The sequence below is a fragment of the Myotis brandtii genome, unplaced genomic scaffold, assembly GCF_000412655.1.
Source record: "Myotis brandtii unplaced genomic scaffold, ASM41265v1 scaffold150, whole genome shotgun sequence".
In the NCBI taxonomy this organism is placed as follows: domain Eukaryota; kingdom Metazoa; phylum Chordata; class Mammalia; order Chiroptera; family Vespertilionidae; genus Myotis; species Myotis brandtii.
The window spans coordinates 373,995-399,889 of NW_005355411.1; the positions used below are offsets into that span (position 1 = coordinate 373,995).

Here is a 25,895-nt window from a genome sequence, read left to right on the forward strand (position 1 = left end):
TGATTCTCTCACATCATTGATGTTTCTATCTCTCTCTCCCTCTCCCTTCCTCTCTGAAATCAATAAAAATATATTAATTAAAAAATAAAATAAGTTTTAGCCCTGGCTGGGTAGCTCAGTTGGTTATAGCATCATCCCAACACCAAGGTTGTGGGTTCAATCTCTGGTTAGGCACATATAAGAAGCAACCAATGAATGAATAAATGAGTAGAAAAATAAATCGATGTTTCTCTCTCTCAATCAATTAAAAAATTATTTTAAAATTTTAGTCAGTTGACTGATTACAAAATTTATATCTAAAAATTGATAACATTCCAAAACACACACTTTTTATAAGTGTTACATGACTGTGAATATTTTGTGGGAATAGTTTAATACTCTGTATTGAATACTTTCAATAGAGATATTACTAGAATCCAAAATCCACTTCTAAAAATGTTTGCAAAGGAAATAATGGCAAAGACATGCAAAGCTGATGTAAAACTATTATTTAGGCCTATTAGTAGAGGAGTAACTGAATGAGTAAAAGTACACAAATCTAATGAAATACTATGCAGTTATTAAAAATGCTAACAATCTATATTTAGTGAAAAGAAATGCACCTCAAAGGTATGTACAGCATAAGCACATGAAATCATGCTGAACATCAGCTAACAATCTATATTTAGTAAAAAGAAATGCACCTCAAAGGTATGTATAGCATAAGCACATGAAAACATGTTGGACTTCATTAATCTTTAGAGAACTGCAAATCCAAATCACCATTGAGATACCACTTCCCAGCCCCTAGAATGGCTGTAACAAAACCAGGAAAACAGCAAGTGTTGGTGAGGATGTGGGGGAACTGGAACCCTCATGCACGTCTGGTGGGAATGTAAAATGGCACAGGCACTTTGGAAATGTCTGGTAGTTCATCCAACGATTAAACATATTCAGGCCCTGACCGGTTTAGCTCAGTGGAGAGAGCAGTGGCCTGCGGACTGAAGGGTCCCAGGTTCGATTCCAGTCAAGGGCATGTACCTTGGTTGCGGGCACATCCCCACTAGGGGGCGTGCAGGAGGCAGCTGATCAATGTTTCTCTCTCATCGATGTTTCTAACTCTCTATCCTCCCTTCCTCTCTGTATAAAATCAACAAAATATATATTTAAACATATTCAGCGCTCACCTCACGGGACTCTTCTTTTTTTTTCTTTTCTTTTTTATTTCAGAGAGGAAGGGAGGGGAGAGAGAGATAGAAACATCAATGATGAGAATCACCTATCGGCTGCCTCCTGCACGCCCCACACTGGAGATCGAGCCTGCAACCTGGGCACGTGCCCCAACCAGGAATCAAACCATGACCTCCTGGTTCACAGGTTGATGCTCAACCACTGAGCCAAGCCGGCTGGGCCACCTCACTGAACTCATAATTATGAGCTACTCTGCTCCCCATGATTTCATTATGAAAAATTTCAAATATATAGCAAAGCCTAAAGAATTTTACATTTGAATACCTGTATGCCTATTACATAGGTTTTATCATGCCTTTGTTTCCTTTATTATAGTGGGGCCTTGACTTACAAGTGTCCCGACTAACTTCTCTCGGCCGATATTTTGCGTTGAGTTGATAGAGTAATTTGAGTTAACGAGCTCCTTAATGAGCTCCTTAATGAACTCGGTCTCCGACAAATTAAACTCGTAAGTCAAGGCCCCACTGTATCTATCTATCTATCTGTTACTCCTCTACTCATCAGTAATCTATCTTTAGTCTTTAAGGTGAAGGAAATATTTCAATGGCAAACACATGCAAAGCTGATCTCCTCTACTCCTCAGTAATCTATCTTTAGTCTTTAAGGTGGAGGAAATATTTCAATGGCAAACACATGCAAAGCTGATGTAAAACTATTATTTAGGCCTATTAATTGATTGAGAGGGAGAGAGAAACATTGATTTGTTGTTCTACTTATTTATTCATTCACTTACCATATAATCCAGAAATTTCACTCCAGGATTATATCAGAGAAGTAAAAACATGCCCACACAGCCTTAACCAATTTGACTCAGTGAACAGAGTGTTGGTCTGTGGACTGAATGGTCCCGGGTTTGATTCCAATCAAGGGCATATGCCCGGGTTGTGGGCTGGATGCCCAGAAGGGGGCGTGCAGGAGGCAGCCAATCAATGATTCGCTCTCGTCATTCTGATGTTTCTATCTCTCTCCTTCTTGCTTCCTCTCTGAAATCAATAAAAATAGACTAAACAAACCAACAAACATGCCCACACAAAAGCTGTACGCAGATGTTATAGCAGCATTATTTATAATAGCCCAAATGTGGAAACAACCCAAATATCCACCAGCCGATAAAGGGATAAACAGAACGTGCTGTATCCACACAATGGCACAGTATTGAGGGATAAAAAGGAATCCATGCTACCACGTAGATAAACCTCCAACACATGATGCCGAGTGAAAGAAGCCAGTCACAAAAGACCACGTTATATGACTGCACTTATATGAAATGTCCAAAACAGGCAAATCTATAGAGACCACAAAGAATGTGGCTGCTTACATATGGGGGAAATGGAAGGACAGAGGTGGTAACTAGAAGGCACATGGCTTCTTTTTGAGGTGGTGAAATGTTTGAAATTGACTGTGCTGATGGTTGAATATGACTATGACTATACTAAAAACCACTGAATTGTACAATTTAAATGGGTAAGTTGTGTGGTATATGACTAATAGAACTGTTATTTTTAAAAAGCTCTTAATAGAACTCTCATCATATGCTTACTGGGAGGTTTAGGGGGAAATGTATAAATGTTTGCAACTTACTTTGAAATACATTTTTTTAATGTAAAAAGATGGGTTAATGACAAGCAGAGTTGTGATATATGGATAGATATGTAGTAAAGGAAGCACAATAAAATCATGATAAAACCTAAGCATATAGATATTCAAGTGTACAATTCTTTTTAAAAAATTTATTTTATTGTGTGGCGAGCCGGCATGGCCATGGCATACTCAGCCCCAGGGCGCCTTATGTGCCATGCCAGCTCAGCCTGGTTCAGTGACCCTGAGTGGGGGCGGTGAAAGGCTTAGAAAAGACAGACAAGAGAATGAAAGCTGGGTCTCGGTGGGATACTGCTTCTCTGATGGAGAGAGACAGCGCCCACAAGCTGGTCTTTATTTTATAGCAGATGCCACGAGGCAAAGTAGGGGCGTGATCAAGATGTTTACAACCTTCTCCTGGGTTTCAATCCTACTCAACTACATGCACCTGAACTGTATCACTCAGGCACCTGGGGCCATGTGTTCGGACCATAGGTTCAAGCTCACAACTACAGCTGTTAGCTATAATTGTGCTGGGAGAGATCTGCCCTCCAAGCTGGGACTTGCACGTGGCAATGAGAGGGCTGTGCCCTCTCCTCAGTCCAAGGCTTGAACCTATCCAAAACACTGTAGCCCCACCCCACATTATTGATTTCAGAGAGGAAGGGAGAGGGAGAGAGAGATAGAAACATCAATGATGAGAGAGTCACTGATCAGCTGCCTCCTGCACACGCCACACTGGGGATTGAGCCACAACCCGGGCATATTCCCTCATAGGGAATCAAACCGTGACCTCCTGGTTCATAGGTGCATGCTCAACCACTGAGCCACACCGGTACGGTTCAAATGTACAATTCTTTAAACTTTGCTATATATTTGAAAATTTTCATAATAAAATCATGAGGAACAGGGATGCTCATAATAGTAAGGGTTCAGTGAGGTGAGCAGAAACAAAATAAAATAACTTAATTGCTCTTCTATGTAACAGTAAATTTAAAGAAAAGAACAAAAAAGGTCAAAAGTAAAAAAAAAACACCACCATTCACAATGGCAAAAAATTTAAAAGTCAAGGTGAAGATGAGGGACAGGGAGCCACATCCTTAGTAAATGCAGAATCCTAACCTGTTCTTAAAAGTGACAACTGAATATTTAAGTATTTAAGCTCCATCTAAATGAATGTACACATTGAGTGATTCCAGTCATGATGGCATGGATTTGCCTCTTGTTATACTGTTAACGGAAATTTAAAAAATATATATATTTAAAGAAAAAATTCTATGTTTGTTATATGAATGTTTATGATATGAAATTAAGTGATGAGGCAAATTATCAGAGATTTGTTGGAATTGTGCAAATCAAGCACAGAAAAATGAAGACTAGCCCTGGCTGGTTTGGCTCAGTGGATAGAGCATCGGCCTGGGGACTAAGGGAGGGTCCCAGGTTCGATTCCAGCCAAGGGCACAGGCCCAGGTTGTGGGCTCGATCCCCAGTAGGAAGCATGCAGGATGCAGCCGATCAATGATTCTCTCATTGATGTTTCTGTCTCTCTCCCTCTCCCTTCCTCTCTGAAATCAATAAAAATATACTTTACAAAAAAGAAAAATGAAGACTAAAAGAAACATCTATGAATATTTTAACAAAGGTGACCATTGGGGAACTGAATTGGGTGAACTGGGTGCTATTTTACTTGTGCTATAATGATGCTAAAAGGAAATATTTACCAGTGTGTGTGTGTGTGTGTGTGTGCGCGCGCGTGTGTGTGAGAGAGGGAGGGAGGGAGGGAGGGAGGGAGAGGGAGAGAGAGAGAGAGAGAGAGAGAGAGAGAGAGACGCACAAATTTGCAGGAAGGGCAAAATCCTCATTTTAGTGGCAGCCTGACTTTTTCAGATGTGCTTTGAATCGTCCACCTCCTACAAGCTTTCAGGTCAAGATGATACGGGGGTGGGGGGATGTGGGAAGCCCAAAGCTTTGCAAAGAAGGTACGTTTGCAACTCACCCCACCCACCCCCCACCAGCTTCGGCTCTCACAAACCCCCCAACGCATGAAACATCTGGACCTTCCCAAACACTGGTCACTGTCCATCAGCATCATCGCGAGCCCAGACCCCGGGTTGCTGACCGTGACCCCGGCTCCTGTCATTAAGCCGCATCTTAGATTCCCCAAAGCGAACAGACACTGCCTTCCCGATCAAAACCCAGTCCCCACCGCAGTCCTCAGTCACGCAGACACCAAGCCTGGCCACGGACTGCCAGCCGGGCACCTCGCCGGCCTTTCCCTACTGCCCACAGCATCCCGCAGGGCTGACCCCACAGGCGCCCCAACCAGAGACTCCCGCTGGCTGACTCCCCCCCGCGGACGCCACGGCCCTCCCACTCGCACTCAGACACCGCGATCCTTCCATCCTGTACCTCCGAAAGCTCCACACAGAGACTGGCTTTTCTCGTGACCCCGCCGCGACCTTCCACGAGCTGCACCTCCGTGAATTCTTTGCCGCGTATGTCCTCGCGCAGCCTATGCGCCGGTCTGCGGCGACCAAAGAGTCGGAGGCATTTGTGCGGCGCACCGACGCCTAGACTTCCGGTTCCCACGGAGAAAAGGTCTGCGCCCGTGTCCTCATCGCATCCAGGGAGCGGCCATCTTTCCACACTTGACGTACAAAAGGCGAAATAGCCGTTTGGACCCGAGTCGCCAGGGAAGGCTCGGGACGGTGAAAAGCCACCGAACGACTTCATTTCTCGGCGCTTTAAAACGCCGTAAACAAACTGCATTCACTTTCGGAAGCTCGAACTGGCGCCAGGCAAACGTGGGGCGGGCTGCGTCCACCTCAGCAACCTGGGGAGAGAAGCTGTCCGCTTTGCACTGAGCACGATTCGGAAATGACACCGCGGGCGCAGCCATCTTAGAAGTTAGGTGTCCGTACAAAGGAAAACGACTTTTCCGCGGAGTTAGAAGAGCCAAGGTACAGGCTGAATGGCAAATACCCCGAAAATGCTTTTGGCGGAAAGATTTGGGGGACAGAAAAGGGTCTTCAGAATCACTCACTGGGGATAGCTATAAAAACAGACACATACACACACATAAACACACCCACACACACGCCCCCACCCCTCACCCCCTCCCGGACTGGAAGAAACAGCTTCCAGTGATGCCAATACTGAGTGGGTCTTTTTGAGAACTAAAGGCCAGGATTTCTGGAAGGCATATAACTCCACAGAGAATACAAAGTTATGCAAGATTGGAAAAGTTATGACAGTACGGGGTGTCCCCAAAAATGTATTCATTGGCCCTGGCCGGCTTGGCTCAGTGGATAGAGCGTGGGCCTGCGGACTGAAGGGTCCCGGGTTCCATTCTGGCCAAGGGCACATGCCTGGGTTGTGGGCTTGATCCCCAGTGGCGGGCGTGCAGGAGGCAGCCGATCAATGATTCCCTCTCATCACTGATGTTTCTATTTCTCTCTCCTTTTCCCTTCCTCTCTGAAATCAATAAAGAAATATATTTTAAAAAATGTATTCAATGTATTCACACTTTTTTTTTCTGATAGCTCAGTTAATGCCTCTTTCTTTTCAGATTTAACCCATTGGAATTAATAACTATTCAGTGTATACATTTTGGGGAGACACCCTATATATTACATGGCTGAGCTATAAATTGTATGTAATAGCCATCATAATGTAAACACTACATCTGATTTTTTTTAAATTGTTGTAATGCAATAAGTAAACTTTTCCCATGTTCTGTGAGCCATTTTAGCAAATTACCAAACTGAGGAGAAGGTCATGGAAGTCCCTGACTTATAGCCAATCCATCAGAAATACAGTAGGCCCCACCTGGCAAGTGGCATCTGAAGTGGGGGTGGGTAGCAATATTGTAGGATTGGGCCCTGAACCTGACTCAAGGAAGGCATTGTCAGAATTGAGTTGAATTGGACACACACTTGTTATCACAGATAAATAGAGAGTTCCTTGGTGTGGGAAAAAAACCCATGCATTTGGTGTCAGAAATATTATAAGGTAGAAAAACAGTTCTCATTGAGTTCTCATTATGCAGCTCTTTGGAATACAGTCTGGCAGTTCCTCAAACAGCTAAACACATTTACTATTCTGTGATCCAGCAAGTTCACTCCTAGGTTTACATCCACAAGAAATGAAAACATATGTCCACACAAAAATATGTACATGTTTATAGAAGCATTAATTAAAATAGCCCCAAAATAGAAACAACTCAAATAGCCACGAACTGATGTAGAGAAAAATAAAATGTGCCATATCCATACAATGGAATATTATTCAGGTGTAAAAACGAAGTCTAGAAACATGTTGTAACATGGATAAACCTTCAAACTTTATGGTGGTGAAAGAAGTCAGTCACAAACACTGCATATTATATGACTGCACTTATAAAATGTCCAGATAAGCCAATTCATAGAGACAGAAAGTAGATTAGTAGTTACTTAAAGGTGGGGCGAATGGAGCTAGAATGGCGTGGCATCCACCTATGAGGCAGGAGGTCACATTTCGATTCCCAGTCAGGTCACATGCCCAGGTTGTGTGCTTCATCCATGTGAAACTTGCAGGAGGCAGCCAATCAATGATTCCCTCTCATCGTTAATGTTTCTCTTTCTCTCTCCCTTTCTCTCTGAAATCGATAAAATATATATATATTTAAATATATTTTATTGATTTTTTACAGAGAGGAAAGGAGAGGGATAGAGAGTTAGAAACATCGATGAGAGAGAAACATCGATCAGCTGCTTCCTGCACACCCCCCGCTGGGGATGTGCCCGCAACCAAGGTACATGCCCTTGACCGGAATCGAATCTGGGACCTCTCAGTCCGAAGGCCAACACTCTATCCACTGAGCCAAACCGGTTAGGGAAAAAAAAAAATTATATATATATATATGGAATATAAAAAAGGTATAAATATCCAGGATATGATTAAGAAAATGATAACCAAGCTAAAATAGAAAAGGGGGAAATAATAAACAATTTATAAAGTAAGAAAGAAAACTAAGATTTTTACTCACCTTTAAGATGGCAAAGCTTAAAGGATTGATAAGGTGGTGAGAAAATAGGCATTCTGATAGATTTAGCTTGTCTGTCTTTTTTTCTTTTTTTTTTTTTTTTTACATGTGAAGTGAGAGTGAGATGTATGTCCACAATCTATAGCTTTCAGAGTATTAATAAAATAGTTCCCTGTTCAAAAACATGTATATTAGTATACTAAATAAAAATCAGCCATTCGCTTTAAATAGGAGTTCTTGAGGGAGCACGGATAGGAGTCGGTAAAGTGTGTTCATGACTAGAACATTTTTGGACAACAATCTGGAATTTTTCATTCTCTTTTACTTAACAATTCCGATATTAATAATTTCTTCACTAGAAACTATAAATGTGAAAAGATGTGAGATAAAGACTGCACAGAAATTTCTACCAAAAATATTTCTGTTTTTCTATTTTCCCCACGTCACAAACCTTCACCCTCCCTCTTACCTCTGATCCTCCCCTAGCTCTCTCGCCTTCTGCCCAGAGGTGTCACCTAACCTTCACCACCAATTCTGGCTGAAGAAGATACTTTCATTCAACTAGGTTTGTTTCCTCTGTGCCCACAGGAGGCACCCCGCCTTCCTACCACCACCTTGGCTTTTCCAAACCCTATTCTGTTCTCCAAAAGCATCCCTGCCAGTGGCTCTACCTGCTCCCAGCTCCCCAAAGGACGCCTCCCTGTCCTGTAGGACACGTGACCTTTTCCAAGATGGCTGCGCCCACTGTAAAGTGCGTGCGGGTGTGTGTGGGGGGGAAGAGGGGAGGAAGCTTCTGTACGAACCAGCAGAAAGCGGAGGCGGCCATATTTATCCTCCTGCGCCTCGCGGAAAGGTGACGGGACGCGGTTCCGCGGAAACGGGTTAGAAAGGGTGCGTCACCCCTTGTGACGTAACGATGGACGTCATGACGCTTGCGAGGGACGTTCCGCGGACACCTGCTGCAGGAAAGGCGGTTGTACGGCAGGTCTTCCATGATGGCGGCCCTCACAAAAATCCCCTAACGGGCGCCGCCATACTTCGTCGTAGTGTCTTCGTCTCAAAGCCCTTAAAGCGGGAACAGAATCTTCGTCTTGGAAGGTCGCCCCGGGGGTGGTTGGCAGCCTGCAGACTCTGATGTCAGGGAAGTTACACCTGACCAGTGAGGTGAGTCTGAGGCAGAAGTGAGGGACCATGGCCCTTCCCACCCAGGTGGTGCGGGAAGGATCTATTAAGCGGGGGTGGGGGTGGTGTGTGTGTGTGTGAGTGTGTGTGTGTGTGTTTGTGTCTCAGTTTGGTGTTTAGGGTTTGTGTGGAGATTTGGGGTTTGTGGTAGGGGAGGCCTGTGGGGAGCTCTTTAGAGGAGCAAGCCATACGGGGAATGCATTTCATGATTGAGGGGCAGGATGGTGAGAAATGGTGCGGGCCCGGGGATGGTCAGGGATTGGAGTTGCTCGGGTTAGCCTTTGTTCAGGGAGGTCAGTGACTGGGAAATCTTGAGGCAAGTGATTAGCATGACCTAGGGGTTGGGTGCACTTGGGTGTTGGGGGGGAGTTCATTGACTGGGGGTGAATGTCAGGAGGTCACTGATTCGGGTGTCCATGAAGGAAGTCAGGAATTGGCCTGTGAGAATGTCTGAAGATCAGTTCTTAGGATGGCCTTGGGGACTGGAGCATCCCTGGAGGAAGGTCAGGGACTGGGGAATCATTGGGATTTAAGTCAGTGATTGTGAGGGTTTGCTAATGGGAGTGTCCATAGGGGGAGGCCAGTGACCACCTTGGTAAGCAGATCAGTAGGGTTTTTTTTTTAGTCCTCACCGGAAGATATGTTTTCATTGATTTTGAGAGAGAGACAGAAAGAAACATGGATGTGAGAGAGAAACATCGAGCTCAGTAGGCGTGGCTCAGTGGTTGAGTGTCGACTTAACAACCAGGAGGTCACGGCTCCATTCCCGGTCTGGGCACATGCCCGGGTTGCGGGCTTGATCCCCAGTGTGGGGCGTGCAGGAGGCAGCCCATCAATGATTCTCATTATTGATGTTTCAATCTTTCTCCCCCTATCCCTTCCTCTCTGAAATCAATATATATATATATATATACATATATATATGTATATGTATGTATATGTATATGTATATGTATATATTTATTTATTTATTTTCGCACTGTTTCAACAACCCAGAAGCTTTCCAACTTAAATTTTTGGGATTTTTGTGGAGGCTTCCCCATGCACTTCTCCCTTCTCAGGAGAATGGGGTGTGGGTCTAAAGATTCCAGGCGTCTGATCACATCTTGGTCTTTCTGGTGACCAGCCCCCAACCAGGAGCCCACTCAGAGTTGCCTCATTAGAACAAAGACACTCATGTTGTTCTTATCACATAGGAACTTACGTGATAAGGATTTCAGGAGCCCTGTGTCAGATACCAGGGGCAGGGACCAATATATATATTTTCTATTATCTCATACCTTCCCTTTCAATAAATAAACACTCATATTAACAGGACTGTTATTACAGGAATTGCTGATACTGGAGGATGTGGCCGTGGACTTCACCTGGGAAGAGTGGCAGCTCCTGGACTCTGAGCAGAAGGACCTGTACAGGGACATGATGATGGAGACCTACAGCCACCCGGTGTCAGTGGGTGAGGACAGCTCCCCTGTGTCACTCAGAAAGCCCAGTCAGTGGCCTTTCTCATCTTCTGAAAGCTCTGGGCTGTGATACTTAGTCTCCTCCCTGGACTCAGATGAGAAGGTATAATTTCTCTTCATCTTAGAGGGAAGCCTTTAATTTGCAAACATGCAAATTGTGCAGTCCCTAAATGTACCATTCTCCTAGCATCACAGATTCCCAATTCAATCTGATGGGCCTAAGTCTTCCATCATTTCCCATGACTAGGGTATCAAGTCAGCAAACCAGAGGCTCTCTCCAGATTGGAACAAGGAGAAACACTGTGGACATTAGAAGATGAAATCCACAGTCAAACCCACCCAGGTGAGTGAAAGAACTAGCAAGAAGGAAAGGCTGCCCTAACCAGTTTGGCACAGTGGATAGAGCGTCGGCCTGCAGACTTAAGGGTCCCAGGTTCGATTCCCGTCAAGGGCATGTACCTTGGTTGTGGGCACATCTCCAGTGAGGAGTGTGCAGGAGGCAGCTGATCGATGTTTCTAACTCTCTATTCCTCTCCCTTCCTCTCTGTAAAAAATCAATAAAATATATTAAAAAAAAAAAAAAAGAAGGAAAGGCTGTGGAAATCACTGTCTAGTCCAGCGGTTCTCAACCTGTGGGTCGTGACCCCTTTGGGGGTCAAATGACCCTTTCACAGGGGTCGCCTAAGACCATCAGAAAACACATATATAATTACATATTGTTTTTGTGATTAATCACTATGCTTTAATTATGTTCAATTTGTAACAATGAAATTGGGGGTCACCACAGTTAAAGGGTCGCGGCATTAGGAAGGTTGAGAACCACTGATCTAGTCGTTTAGAGAAGGTGTCACAGTGGTGAGGGTGTCTGAGGCTATAGAAACAACTAGTGTGTGTCCCTGTCCCCACTCAAGAGCTCTTCTATGTAGGAATCTAGAGGAAAACTTACCCCTTTATCTTTTGGAACTTATCCTTATTTATTTCTTCTTAGATGTCACCTCCCCTCCCCCATGACTGGAATTGAAACCAGGACCTTTCAGTCCTCAGGCTGACACTGTATCCACTTAGCCAAACTGGCTAGGGTCTGGTACAGAAGATTCAGTTGGAGAGGGTGAACTCGTTCCAGAGATGGATGGTGGCACTGGTTGCACAACAAAGTGAATGTACATATTAAAAAAAAAAAAGTGAATGTACATAATGCCATAGCACTGTACACTTTCAGATGGTTAAAATGGTCTATTTTATCTTATGTATACACTAGAGGCCCAGTGCACGAATTCATGCATGGGTGGGGTCCCTCGGCCTGGCCAGAGATCAAGGCCTATTGGGGGGGAGGGCTGGCCCAGGGGAGGGACTCCGGGAGGTTGGCCATGCCTGCCCCCGATCGGGGGATGGGGGGAGGCAATCGAGGGCGGGGCCAGCCAGGGGAAGGCCTATCAGGGCCCAGATCAGGCTGGTTGGCTGCCGCAGTACATGTCATAGCGACGGGTCATCCCGCCATTTGGTCGCTGGGCTTTTATATATATAGAAGATATATTATTAAATATATATTAAATATATTTTTATTGATTTCAGAGAGAAAGGGAAAGGGAGAGAGAGAGATAGAAAACATCAATGATGAGAGAGAATCATTGATGGGCTGCCTCCTACACACCCCCCACTGGGGATCGAGCCCACAGCCCAAGCATGTGCCCTTGACCAGAATCGAACCTGGGACCCTTCAATCTGCATGCAGACTGACGCTCTACCCACTGAGCCAAACCAGCGAGGTCTATCTTATGTATATTTAACTGAAAGTTAAAAAAAAAAAAAAGATTAGGCACATTTATACTTAGAACTTCTATATTAATATCATACGTTTTCTACTAAAGTGTCAGCCCTCCTCAGGTGTTTTTGCAAAAACTTTATTCCATATGATGCTCATGGAAGCATTCACGGTTCTCTTCTTTCCTAGAAATTGAGGAAATTGATCATCTGCAGTGGCACTTGCAAAACTAAAATATGCTGAAGGCAATGGAACAGCATGCATTTGGAAGTATTGTTCTGCAGAGCTAAAGTCATTTTCCTTTAAGGCCAAACGATATGTTTGATTTAGATGGGAAAACTTTGAAATCATATTTAGATTTAATCTACCAGAGTAGAAGCTGTGACATAAGGGAGCCTGCTGAGTTTAATGGAGATGGAAGATCCTTTCTCCATGCAAATCACGAGCAAACTCATACTGAAATGAAATTCCACAAAAGTAGCAAGCCCATCAGGACTAAGTCACAGTCTCTTAAAATTCAGGAAACACACAGAATAGAGAATGCCTATGAATGTACTGAAAGTGGGAAAGCCATCCTCAAGAAGCCTCAGCTCATGGAACATAAGAGAATTCATACGGGAAAGAAACCCCATGGATGCAGTGTCTGGGAAAACCTTTTCCAAGAAGTTCAAGCTCACTGAACATCAGCACGCTCACAGTGGAGAGAAACCTCATGCGTGCAAACCTCATGCATGCAAACCTCATGCATGCAGCGAGTGTGGGAAAGCCTTTCTCAGGAGATTTCAACTTACTGAACATCAAAAGAGTCAAACAGGAAATAAACCCCATGTGTGCAGGATGTGTGGGAAAGCTCTCTGTAAAGTGTTTCTAGCTCTCTGTAAAAAGACAGTAAAATATATTTTAAAAAATAATGAACCCTTCTGCATGGCTGTATGAGCATAGAGAGAAACGTGACCGGATGACTACTCTGAGTAACTTTAAGCTCACGGGTGTGGGGTCCCCTCCCCAGAAAGGTAGTATTTGTTCTCAGAAAGGGGAGTTCTGAGGGCCTGAGAGTCCCTATCAGCATTGGGAATATTGGAGCAAATATTTCCATGACTAGTCCTGTCGCACTGAGTTCCAACTTCCCGACCTTCAGGCTCTTTTCGGAACCGCCTTTCCCTGTAAATCCTCTGAGAATGACTTTTGGTGACTTGGTTGTGGCTATTCAGGATACACAGGATCTTTTTTTTTTTTTTTAATGTATCTCCGTTTATCTTGCAACACAAGACGCAAGTAATATCTTCTTGTCGTGCATTGTCGTTGCCATTATTTTTGCCCCAGTTCCTTACACCCTCCCTGTCTCTCATCACAAAGCGCACGAACAGACGCTCTGAGCCCTCCTGCCACCTCTGCTCTGCACCCAGTTCTAGTCTCCTCATCCCCATTCCCGCCCCCAACACGTTGCAGCGGTTCTCAACCTGTGGGTCGCGACCCCTTTGGCGGTCCATTGACCCTTCACAGGGGTCGCCAAAGACCATCCTGCATATCAGATATTTACATTACGATTCATAACAGTAGTAACATTACAGTTATGAAGTAGCAACGAAAATAATTTTATGGTTGGGTCACAACATGAGGAACTGTATTTAAAGGGCCAGAAGGTTGAGAACCACTGGAGTTACCGGTATCTTCTCCGTAAACGTTCCCCGATTCTTTGCTCCCAGCCGGTTCGTTACTGTACTGACCCGAACGTTCCCAATATGACGGAGATGCCAATATCACCGAGTCCGCCCTGCGTTTTCCAAAGTGGCTACGCCGCGACGTGGGCCCGGCCCTTTTCTGCGAAGGCCCGACCTGTGATTGGCTTAGCTCTCGGGTCTGTTCGGAAGACTTCGGCGGCCAGTGACAGGCTACTGAGCATGCGCAACGAGGCTAACAGCCGCTGGAATGGCCCTCTCACTCTCCGTACGGAGCTTACTCCAAAATGGCGGCGCCCAGTCGAAGATGGCTGCTCTCAGCACAGGGTAACGGGACTGTGAGCGGCCATATTGCCCAGAGGGTATTTTCCACCGGGACCAGAATCGGCGTTTGTAGGTAGATCGCTCACTTCCAGGGTGTTATGGAGGCAGTGTCATAGCGCGAAACTAGCACCAGCCAACAGGGGAGGGGAAGCGGAAGTGGCGCGTCCCCCAGGTAAGGTCACATTTCTCACTCGAGGTCGCGTTCTATTTCTGGAGGCGGTGTCTGGAACGATTCAGCGCCGTGGGAATTCCGTGACGTCAGACGTGCTTTGTGGCGGTTATTAGGGGCGGGGCGAAAGGTGTCTGTCTGGCGGCTTCGTCCTTCTGGAGGTGGCGAGCTTGCCGGGCTTCAGCGTTGAGGGGAGCGGTTTGCGGAAGCGACGGGAGAGAGTGAGTGACGGGTCTGAGGCGGGTCGTGGAGAGGGAGGTGGGATGGTCCCTGACCGCGGGGTGTGGTGGATGGTGGATGAGGACAGGGGTTGGGGGTCAGTCGCCTGGGGTTCTCGTGGCCGGAGCTGCAGCATCCGGGGGGCCGTGGTCCTCGTGGAAGTCGGTGCCCGTGGAGCCGTGAATGGGCGCGTCGCCACGTGCGGGGTGGGAGCCGGTAGGGACCCTCGGGAGAGGCTGGTGGGGTTGGGACGTCAGGAGGCTTCAGGTGGACACACATTTGGGTGTGTCCTAAACATCGGGGTGTTGTTCCCCAACGCTTTAGTCCGAAAAATGTCAAGATACAGGAAAGTCAGAATAGCAAAATGACCACCTTTATACCTGCCATTTATTTAGGTCCATGAATTGTTAAAATCGTGCTGTAAACTTTTGCGTGTCAGTCGGTGTACACACACATCTTGAAAGTACGTTAGTTCTTGGTTTTATGCCAATTCTGCTACTTGTTTGTGTGACTGGGTAACTTCTAAGACTTCGTTTTTCCGCTTAAATCATATCTACTTTACAGGTCCTCAGGAGCCCCACCTCCATGACCTCACAAAGGGCCCATTTCCAAATAACATCAAATTGAGGATCAGTGTTGCAACATACGAATTTGTGGCGCACAATAATACAGGTAGGTACTTGACAAAAAATAGCTATTCAAGTATATACCTTTTTAGTGGGAGTTTTTCTATTTATAATAATTTTATTAACTTTTTGTAATACGTATTCTACATATTCTCTACATGAGTTTATGTTTGAAATTAAATGGAGATCACTACTTTTTATCACATTATCATTAGATGCTTGTCATCAATAAAACAGAATAAGAATCACCTTCAATTTACTAACTTTAAGCTATCTGTAATGTTTTGAAATATATTTTCAAACTGAATTATGTATTATGGATTTTTAAAAATTGGTTTTAGAAAGGGAGGAAGGGAGAGAGAAACATCGATGTCAGAGAGATATATCAATTAGTTGCCTCCTGCACGTGGATCGAATCTGAAACGCAGGTATATGCCCTGACCAGGAATTGAACTGGCAACCTTCTGTTGCAGGGGATGGAGCTCCAAAAAACTGAGCCACACTGGCCAGAGCTGGATATTTTTTTAAATAATTTATAAAAGTAGGTCAGATTAAATGCATATTTCAAAGGCTTCTGATTTAGTTTTATCAAACTTACCCAATAACATTCTATTATGTAATGATTCCACATACAGTATACCAGGTTTTTCTGTATGTTTAGTGAGAGTGGGTATACCATCCTTCTGTTTATTTTCTAAGATGATAGCCCCATTTTGGCTTGTTGACCATCTTTTGGGTATAAAAGGTGCCTCATTGTGGTCTCTATATGCACTGCTCTCATTACTAACATGGTTGATCTTTTTTTTTTTTACATGTTCATTGGCCTATTTTAAACTTGAGATGCTTGTTTTTTCTTTACTGATTTTTAAAATGTTTTTGTTGACTTTGAGAGAGAGAGAAAGGTAGAGGGCTAGAGAGATAGAAACATCAATGAGACATCCGTCTGCTCCCTTCACACACCCACTACTGGGGATGGAGCCTGCAACCCGAGCATGTGGCCTGACTGAGAATTGAACTGGTGACCTCTTGGTTCCTGGGTCTACGCTCAACCACTGTTCTACACCAGCCTGGCTCTTTACTGATTTATAGAAACAGTAACGTATTTGGAATAGTAGTATTTAAAAAAATTTTTTTGATTGATTTGAGAGAGAAACATCGATTTGTTGTTCCACTTATTTATGCATTCATTGGTTGATTCTTGTCTGTGCCCTTACCAAGGATTGAACCTGGAATCTGGGCATATTGGGATGATGCTCCAACCAACTGAGCTACCTGGCCCGGACCTGGAGTAATAGTCTTTTGTTACTTATTTTGTATTTAACAATTGGCTGGCCTTTGTCCCCAGTTCTTGAGAGGTGGCCTCTAAATTGTTGGAATGTCCTGAGTGATAGGAGTGTCTGTGTATTCATGGTGGGACCTGATAGTTTGTGCTGAGGTGACACCTGGTGGGTGCATAGCTATAGATAGTTTCGATGGGGCTGTTTATGCCCAAAACACCAATCACGGTGATTAGAGATTTGGGGTTTTGAGCCAGGTAATATCAGTCCAACCTCCAGGAGAATAGGATGGCTGGAGGATGAGTCACATGGCAGTGATTATTTAATCATGTTTATTTAATGAAACTAATAAATACCATAGACATTTGAAACGTGAGCTTCTTTGGTTGGGAATAGCCTGCATACTGTTACACACAGATATGCTGGATGAGTCATGTGTCCTGGCCCCAAAGAGGAAGGACAGTGGAAGCTTCTGGTTTGGGATCCTTTCATACCTCACTCTGTTTGTGTCTCTCAGTTAGAGTGGTTAGGATCTGTATCCTTTTGCTACAAGAAAACTGTCATTTTGTACATTTTTCCCTCCCGGTACCTAATAGGTTTTTTGGTTATCATAAATAATGCGTTTTTTTCTTTTAAATACTTTTGTGTTTGAATATGACATTTCAGTGAATTTTTTTATTGATCTTAAAGCAATTCCATAATGGCAGTTTTGTTTGTTCTTTTGCAGTTTTCATTTCTTCAATTAATTTTTCCCATATTACTGGTCAGGGTTTGATTTGTGGTACATTTTTGTATGTGTGCTGCCGTAGTGAGCACATGGTACATTTTTGGGTAAAGATTTTCAGAGTGGTTATCATTGTTACGTCCCTAAGCTTAAAGTAATGGTATGGAATTTTTGTAGATACTGTTTAGCAAATTAACAAAGTTCTTGTCTATTTCTAGTTGAGTAAGATTTTTAAAAATTGTGAGTGGGTATACTATTTTATTACCTGTCTTTTCTTCATCTACTGAGATGGTTCTTATTACACTATCCTTACAATCCTGAAATGAAGTCAGCTGTGCATTGTATAATGCTTTCTATATATCAGTGGATATGGTTTCCTAATATTTCATTTAGGGTTTTTATAGCCAAGTTCATAAATGAGATTGGCCTATAAATTTCTCTTTCATATTGTCCTTAAATTTAGGTCTGTTCTCTTAAGTTCTTTTGCTTCTTTGCATGTCTGGTAATTTTTTTAAAAAATCTTATTTTTTTAATTGATATTTTTAGAGAAACTAAGGGAAGGAGACAGAGACAGATTTGTTCCACTTATTTATGCATTCATCGGTTGCTTCTTTTTAAAAAAATATATTTTATTGATTTTTTACAGAGAGGAAGGGAGAGGGATAGAGAGTTAGAAACATCGATGAGAGAGAAACATCGATCAGCTGCCTCCTGCACACCCCTAACTGGGGATGTGCCCGCAACCAAGGTATATGCCCTTGACCGGAATCGAACCTGGGACCTTTCAGTCCGCAGGCCAACGCTCTATCCACTGAGCCAAACCGGTTAAACCCTTTTAACTACTTTTGATGTTTGCTCTGGGTCATAGTTAAGTTACTTCGAAATAGTTTGATTCTTTCTTTTTTGAATTTTTATGAGTTTCTTTCAGCCATACTGATGACAGACGTAAAGGAGCAAGATCAGTACTCCTGATAATATTGCAGCTCAGTTGGATTCTTTGGAGGCGTTCTTTTAGCTTTGTTAGGTGGGGCCAAAACAGTCTTTTGTGTAGGGTTACTTTGCCCCTGCTACTGAGGCAATCTCCTCAACCCCCGCCCTACCCCACCCTCCATGTATTAGAAGGTCTTTTCACCCTGGCTAGTGAAAACACAGACTATTTCTGATCTTGTGTGAGCTCTAGGAATTGTTATGCCTTCTCCTTTCAATGGTCTTGGTAGTTTCTTTTTTGTTGTTGTTTTTTTTGTTTTGTTAATCCTCACCCGAGGATATTTTTCCACTGATTTTTAGGGAGAGTGGGAGAGGGAAAGACAGAGAGAAACATCGATGTGAGAGAAACACATTGATTGGTTGCCTCCTGCATGAGCCCCGACCAGGGCCCAAGAAGCTGGGGAGCCTGCAACCAAGCTACGTGCCCTTGACCAGAATTGAACCCAGGACCCTGTAGTCCGAAGGCCAGTGCTCTATCCACTGAGCAAAACTGGCTAGGGCCTTGGTAGTTTCTTCACAGTTCATTAGTAGTTAGCCAGAGACATAGGGGGACCATCTGCACACCTAAAGAATGAGTTTTCAGTTTTCTCTCTCTCTCTCCCTCTTCCTTCATCTACTTCATCTACTGAGATGGTTCTTATTACACTATCCTTACATTCCTGAAATGAAGTCGGCTGTGCATTATATAATGCTTTCTGTATATCAGTGTATATGGTTTCTCCTTTTTTTCTCTCTCCCTCCCTCCCTCTCTCTCCCTTTACCCTGATGTTCTGCTGCAAACTTACCATCTTTGCTTCCTCAGACTTTGAATTGTGTCATTAACTCAACAAGACTGCCAGACTTTTTGGGGGTTCCTTCTCCCTGTGTTATGGCCTGGAAAGTCTCTCCAGCATACAAAGAGGGTTTGTTTGTTTCTCCTCTTCTCTGATTTCTATGTCTGAAAATAGCTGTTCCAGATATTTTCCTTAATTTTATTTATTTATTTTTTCCCTAATTTTAAAAAGTTGGTTAAGATCAAGGATGATTCTTGCAATTCACCCTGGGATCAGAGGATTTACTGATAATGAGGGTTTGTGTTTTATCCTTGCTCCATGAGTTACTAGTTGTGTGGCTTTTAGCTAGGTGCTTGACCTTTTCTTTCTTGGTTTTCTCTGAAGTGGAATAATTATAGTCTGTATCTTATAGGGTTATTGTGAGGGTTAAGTGAGAAAACATCCTTAAAATAGTTCCTTGCTTGTTTAGGAACTTGCTTTTATTATCATTTTCACGCCACACAAATCTTTCCTTGACTCCATAGATGCTGGCTTCCTAGAATGAGGCAGCTTCTGTAAATGAAAAAAGGTAGATCTCAAGTCCAGAAATTACTCCCTGCAGAGGCTACCCTTGAGGAGAGACACCAGTATCAGGATTTCAGGGAAGATACTGAAAGTGGTGGCCACTTCCTGAAAGCTGTTGAAATGACTAAGTCCCAGGTGAGCTTGTTATTTCCCACTTTGTTATCTAGATTTCTGGAAGTTTATAAAAATGTGTACCATCAAAGAGAACAACATATATAGACACGTTGTGGCTGGGAGACATGTGCGTGGATTGGGAGACAGAATAAATGATTCAGAGTAGCCATCAGGAAGGAAGATTTATCTGTGAATCTTGCAAAGTGCTAATAATTAGAACATTGCCACATCAGCAGTAGGATCCAGAACTGAGTTGCAGATTTTCCTGTGGTAATACTGGAAACCTTCACAAGAGAATAAAAACATGTTACAAGATTTACTTTGTACATATGGAGGAAGCACATGTATTCCTTGAGATCAGTAAATATTTCCTGACATTAAGTGTGAAGAAATGTCTTTGATGGGTCTTCCTCTTCCATTTTTCTTATCTGGAATGTAGACCCTGTTATCTTCCTAAGGAAATGTGGGAGATATAAAAGGCACAGCTCGAAAACTGTAAAAGCCTCTTACCTATAAAACGTAGATAATAACAGAGCTTACATAAGGGCTGTTATACAGATCATTGTGTTAATATTTGTAAAATGTTTAGAATGATGCACAGCACATAGTAAGAACTCTGTTTGCTTGTAAATATGATTTAATATGTAGCACAATCAATTTCTAACAGGCAGTTCTGAGCATAGCATACTTTTGCATATGAACAGCAATGCGGTGACTACCAGTGTCTGTAGGAAATATTGCTCCAAGACCCGTTTCTGCTAGTTACCTAGCCATCTGTTCTCACCAGCTTCTTCTCCTGTCTCACTGACCTATTTGCAGTTCCTTGAACCTAAATAGATTAGAAGTTGTATGACATAGGGCCTTGCTTCATTTCCAGTTTTTATTGTAAAACACATAGTAGGTAATATTCAATGCTCCTAACGTGGTTGCAGATGATTTTTATGTAATTCAAAGTTTTAACCTTTTATGTTGGGTGAATGAATGAATGAAGAATGCACAAAGGGAGGACAGTTTTTAATTAATTCAGCTCAAAAGTGTAAATCAAAATTAGAAATATTTATGAGTTTGCATAGTATAAATAATCAGAATATCCTATAATTATTTTATATATTTTTTTATATTAACTCCAGACTAAAAAGGATTGTGTTATAACAGGGCATATTGTCGTTCAGTGATGTGGCTGTATATTTCACCTGGGAAGAGTGGCGGCTACTAGACACTGCTCAGAAGAATCTCTACCGGGATGTGATGTTAGAAAACCATAGCAACCTAATGTCATTGGGTAAAGACAACTTTCCTAAACATCTCAGCAAAGGCCCATGAATTGCCTGTCTTTTCTCCATTGCTACAATGTATGGATACTCATATTCTCAGTGATTTTGAACTTGGACTTATATAGGACTTATTTTAAATTAGAACTTATTTTTTTTATGACCAGAGAATGACAGTACTTACTTTTATTTCCAAATGAAAAGTTTCTATTTTGCTGAGATTTAAACTATACATTCTCTGAAACAGGACTTTTCCTCAGCTCTCTGTGATTACTTGATAGGTTATCAAGCTACCAAGCCAGAAGCAATGATCTACTTGGAAAAAGGAGAAGAACGAGGAATAGTAGAGAGAAAATTTCCAAATCATTTTAATCCAGGTAAGTGAAATCAAAGTAATAGTTGGTTATTGGTGTGGGACCCTTGTTATTTTAATATTTTTTTTCTCAGAGTCTCTGAACCTTTAGAGGTTAGAGTAAAAAAAAGGTATTTTATATGAATTTTTCCTGCTTCTCTTACCACCCTTCCATATATGACTATTTTTCTAGCCACCTAGGAGGTGCAACTCTTTTATCTACCCTGGGTCAGATCTTTGCCTATTTCATCTGGTCTTTTCTTATTTGCTTAGTTGTTTTTCTACTGAAGCTTAGTAGGCACAACCAGCCTCCTCCACCTCTTATCTATATTCATATAACTCTTATATGACGCTTTCAAATATTCCTAGGTTGTTGCCAAGTTTGATGACACCCATGTTTTCCAGTGCATTATGTATTACCGGTTCTTTTATTGAATGCCTCAGACTTATATTGTGCACCTGCTATATAGACTTCTTCATTCTCTTTGACTAGTGACTTGAGATTTCATCACCCTCCATGTTATGATAATGGTAGAATTCATTGTTTTTTTTTCCCCCTAGAAATAATGTGGCAAGTTTATGATTGGTATCAGGAGGACACTGAGAAGGATGAACCTGCGGAGAAAGATCATGAAAATTATGCATTGGGCAAAATACTTTCTCTTAGCCAAAACTTTGTTCCATTTAAAGAAAAATCCTATAAATGTATCTCAAGAGAAATAACTTTGGAACAAAATTCAGATTCAAATTTTCAGAGTAAAAACTATGCGGACATGAACTCTGATAAGTCAAATGGTTCTGGGAAATCATTTTTCCATACTCTACATGAAACCTCTCACATTCATCCCCAGTACTATGAACCAAATTTGCATGTGAAGGTTTTCAGTCTGGTGACAAATCCTAAAAGACATCGCAGAATTCACACAGAGGGGAAACATTATGAATGCAGCGAATGTCCAAAGTCTTTCAGGTATAAGTCAAAGCTCATAATACACCAGAGAACTCACACGGGAGAGAAACCCTACGAATGCAAGGAATGTGGGAAAGCTTACAGTGAGAAGACTAAGCTCAGGTTACATTGCAGAACACACACAGGAGAGAAACCTTTTGAGTGTAGTGATTGTGGGAAAGGTTTTATGCAGAAGTCAAACCTGATTATCCATCAACGAACTCATACAGGAGATAAGCCCTATGAGTGTAAAGAATGTGGAAAGGCATTCTGTAGTAAGTCTCAGCTTGTTGTTCACCAGAGAATTCATACAGAAAAATCCTATGAATGCAGGAAATGTGGAAAAGCCTTCACTAAAAACTCACACCTCCTAACACATCAGAGAACTCACACAGGAGAGAAACGTTACGCATGCTGTGAATGTGGAAAAGCTTTTGTATATGCATCACAGCTCATTGTACATGAGAGAAATCATACCGGAAGAAAACCTTATGAATGTAAGGAATGTGGGAAATCTTTTAACAAAAAGTCACACCTCATGAGACATCAGAGAATCCATACAGGAGAGAAGCCATATGAATGCAGTGAATGTGGAAAAGCTTTTATAGACAACTCACATCTTATTGTTCATCGAAGAACTCATACAGGTGAGAAGCCTTATGAATGCAGGGAATGTGGGAAAGCCTTTAATAAAAAGTCATCCCTCATAACACATCACAGAATTCATACAGGAGATAAGCCTTATGAATGCACTGAATGTAAAAAAGCCTTTATAGACAGGTCACATCTCATTGTCCATCAGAGAACTCATACGGGAGAGAAACCCTACGAATGCAGTGAATGTGGGAAAGCTTTTATAGACAACTCACAGCTTATTGTTCATCAAAGAATTCATACAGGAGAGAAGCCTTTTGCGTGCAGGGAATGTAGAAAAGCCTTTAGTTATAAGTCATCCTTCATAGCACATCAGAGAATTCATACAGGAGAAAGGCCTTACGAATGCACTGAATGTAGAAAAGCTTTTATATACAAGTCACATCTCATTGTCCATCAGAGAACTCATACAGGAGAGAAACCCTACAAATGCAGTGAATGTGGAAAAGCTTTTGTACGAAAGTCAGTGCTCATTGTACATCAGAGAACACATACAAGGGAGAAACCCTTTGTCTGCCTTGAGTGTCGAAAAGCCTTTAGCAGTATGGCAATGCTCAGTACACATCAGCTGATTCATACAGGAGAGAGGCCCCATGGATGCAGTGAATGTGGAAAAGCTTTCCGCCAAAAAAGCCATCTTATTATCCATCAACGATGCCATAGTGGTGAGAAATACTATGGATGCATTCCATCTAGTGAGACCTTCAGCTAGAATTTACAGCTCATTAGGCATCAGAGATGTCACACAGGAGAAAAACCCTATCAGTATACTCTGTGTGAGAAAGCCTTTTTGTGTGAAATCATACAGCAGTGTCCATCAGAGAGGTCATGCAGGACAAAAACCTTACCAATGTAATGAGTGTGGGAATACTTTGTCAAGTTCTTTCTCACTTCACATGAAATTCATACAGAAAAAAAATCTATGAAACACATTAACTGCTGGGAGATGTTAGCGAGATGTCAAATCTCACTGAATATAAAAAAATCACAGAGGCACACTACGAATGTGGTGAAGGAATATTTTTCTATTACTTTTGACCTCTGCAAGTTTCAGAAAACTTAATCAGGAGAGAAATCTTTTAAATGCAGTGAATATAGGAAAATTATTTGCCACCACCTTAGCCTCATATTTTATTAGAGAAAGGCAATATGTATGCATGAGTTGAAAAGTCAAAATCATTTTTTTTTTTTTTTGGTTAATCCTCACCTGAGGAAATTTTTCCATTGATTTTTAGGGAGAGTGGAAGAGAGAGGGATAGACAGAAACATCGATGTGAAAGAAACATTGATTGGTTGCCCCCTGCATGAGCCCTGACCAGGGCCCAGGCCGGGAGGAGGCTGCAACCAAGGTACGTGCCCTTAACTGAAATTGAACTTGGGACCCTTTGGTCTGCAGGCTGATGCTCTATCCACTGAGCCAAACTGGCTAGGGCTAAAATAACTTCTTAAGAAAAATCCCATTATACACCACACAGAAATGAAAACTTTTTGAGTGCACAAAAGGTTTTGATAGGTCATCATACAATTTTCAGTTTTTACAGGAAAAAATCAATGTTGTGAATCCTGGAATATCTTCCAAACAAATGAATTTTCATACCAAAGAATGCAGATGACTGAAGACTGTAATAAGAGATGCCTCTGGCATTTAATCCAAACTTATTGTGCATCAGATATTTATTAAGGAGAGTTAATATAGTATAATAATGGTTGGAAAGATTGTTTATGTAAACAACTTTATAATAGAAGTTCTGATCCTGTATAGAACATGTACTACAAAGTAGTCAGTTATGAAGATCAGATAACTCCAGCATGCAAAATAACACTTTATGTTCGGATATATTGGATAGTCAAAGCAGTAAATTAAGGAAGCTCATCGATGTATGTATTTGCTTTATTTCTGAGTATTTTTGTACAACATGTATATACTCATTTCCAGATTTCACAAGTTGTGTACCACAAAATTCTTGTTAAAGTTTGTATGTGTAGTATCCACCAAAAAAATGCCAACATTGTAAATTTTTGTACATCATATAAATTGCAAAGGAAGTAATTAGGCTTAAGATTGAAGAAGACTGTAACATAATGCCATACACACAATGCCATATTTACTGTTTACTGGTATATGTAAATGGAACTGGTATTTCTTTTCAGCCCTTTGGAATAATAAATTTTTAAAAATTGTTATTTGGTTTTCACATAGGGAGAAACACTCATTAAAAATAATTGAGATTTAAGAGTGATGAGTAATCACAAATTTTCTTTCCTGAACTGAGTCCTGAAAAACTGCAAGCAGCTATTTTTAAAGAAATTAAGACTAAAATGTCACCTTTTTTGGTGGTGTTGCTCATATGAGGAATGTGGCTTAGAACATGAAACCTAGTTTATTAGTTTCCTAGGGCTACTATAAGTACTATAAGCAGAGTGGCTTAAAACAAAAGAAAGTTCTGGAGGCTAGAAGTCCAAAATCAGGGTGTCATTAGGGTCATGCTTCCTCTTAAACCGTTTGGGGAATCCTTTTTTTTTTCCCTTTTTCTTTTTTTTAATATATTTTATTGATTTTTTTTTTTTTTACAGAGAGGAAGGGAGAGAGATAGAGAGTTAGAAACATCGATGAGAGAGAAACATCAACCAGCTGCCTCCTGCACATCTCCCACTGGGGACGTGCCCGCAACCAAGGTACATGCCCTTGACCGGAATCGAACCTGGGACCCTTCAGTCCACAGGCCAACGCTCTATCCACTGAGCCAAACCAGTTACGGCTGGGGAATCCTTTCTTGCGTCCCAGCTTCTGGTGACTTGCTGGCAATTTTTGGCATTCCTTAACTTGCAGCTGCATGAATCTGATCTCTGGCTTCGTCATCACCTGGCATTTTGCCTATATGCCTCTGTGTCTTCATTTGACCATCTTATAAAAACACCAGTCATTGGATTTGGGACCCACCCTAGTCCATTATGACTTCATCTTAACTAATTAC

At 42.2% G+C, this 25,895-nt stretch overlaps 2 protein-coding genes across 4 annotated transcripts in view; one reads left to right on the plus strand and one right to left on the minus strand.

The window, feature by feature from the left end:
• The window catches only part of LOC102259664 (zinc finger protein 613-like), an 18,388-nt gene extending 12,488 nt beyond the window's left edge, over positions 1-5,900 (minus strand). For 2 of the 3 annotated variants that reach the window (XM_014535761.1, XM_014535760.1), the window contains exon 1: positions 5,218-5,900. The gene's annotated coding sequence lies outside the window, so the exon portion shown is untranslated. Of the gene's footprint in view, positions 1-3,565; positions 3,573-5,217 lie in introns of those variants that run through there. The other variant, XM_014535762.1, reaches the window with a different exon arrangement.
• Positions 5,901-8,701: 2,801 nt separating this feature from the next.
• On the plus strand, positions 8,702-24,158 carry LOC102262146 (zinc finger protein 605-like). The gene is given in 12 exon segments (XM_014535765.1): positions 8,702-8,995; positions 10,343-10,469; positions 10,724-10,819; positions 12,428-12,909; positions 13,945-14,185; positions 14,279-14,413; positions 15,194-15,301; positions 19,618-19,715; positions 20,850-20,976; positions 21,247-21,342; positions 21,879-23,707; positions 23,709-24,158. Coding segments are annotated over 12 exon segments (3,507 nt in total). The 5' UTR covers positions 8,702-8,965; the 3' UTR covers positions 23,847-24,158.
• The last annotated feature ends 1,737 nt before the right edge of the window (positions 24,159-25,895 follow it).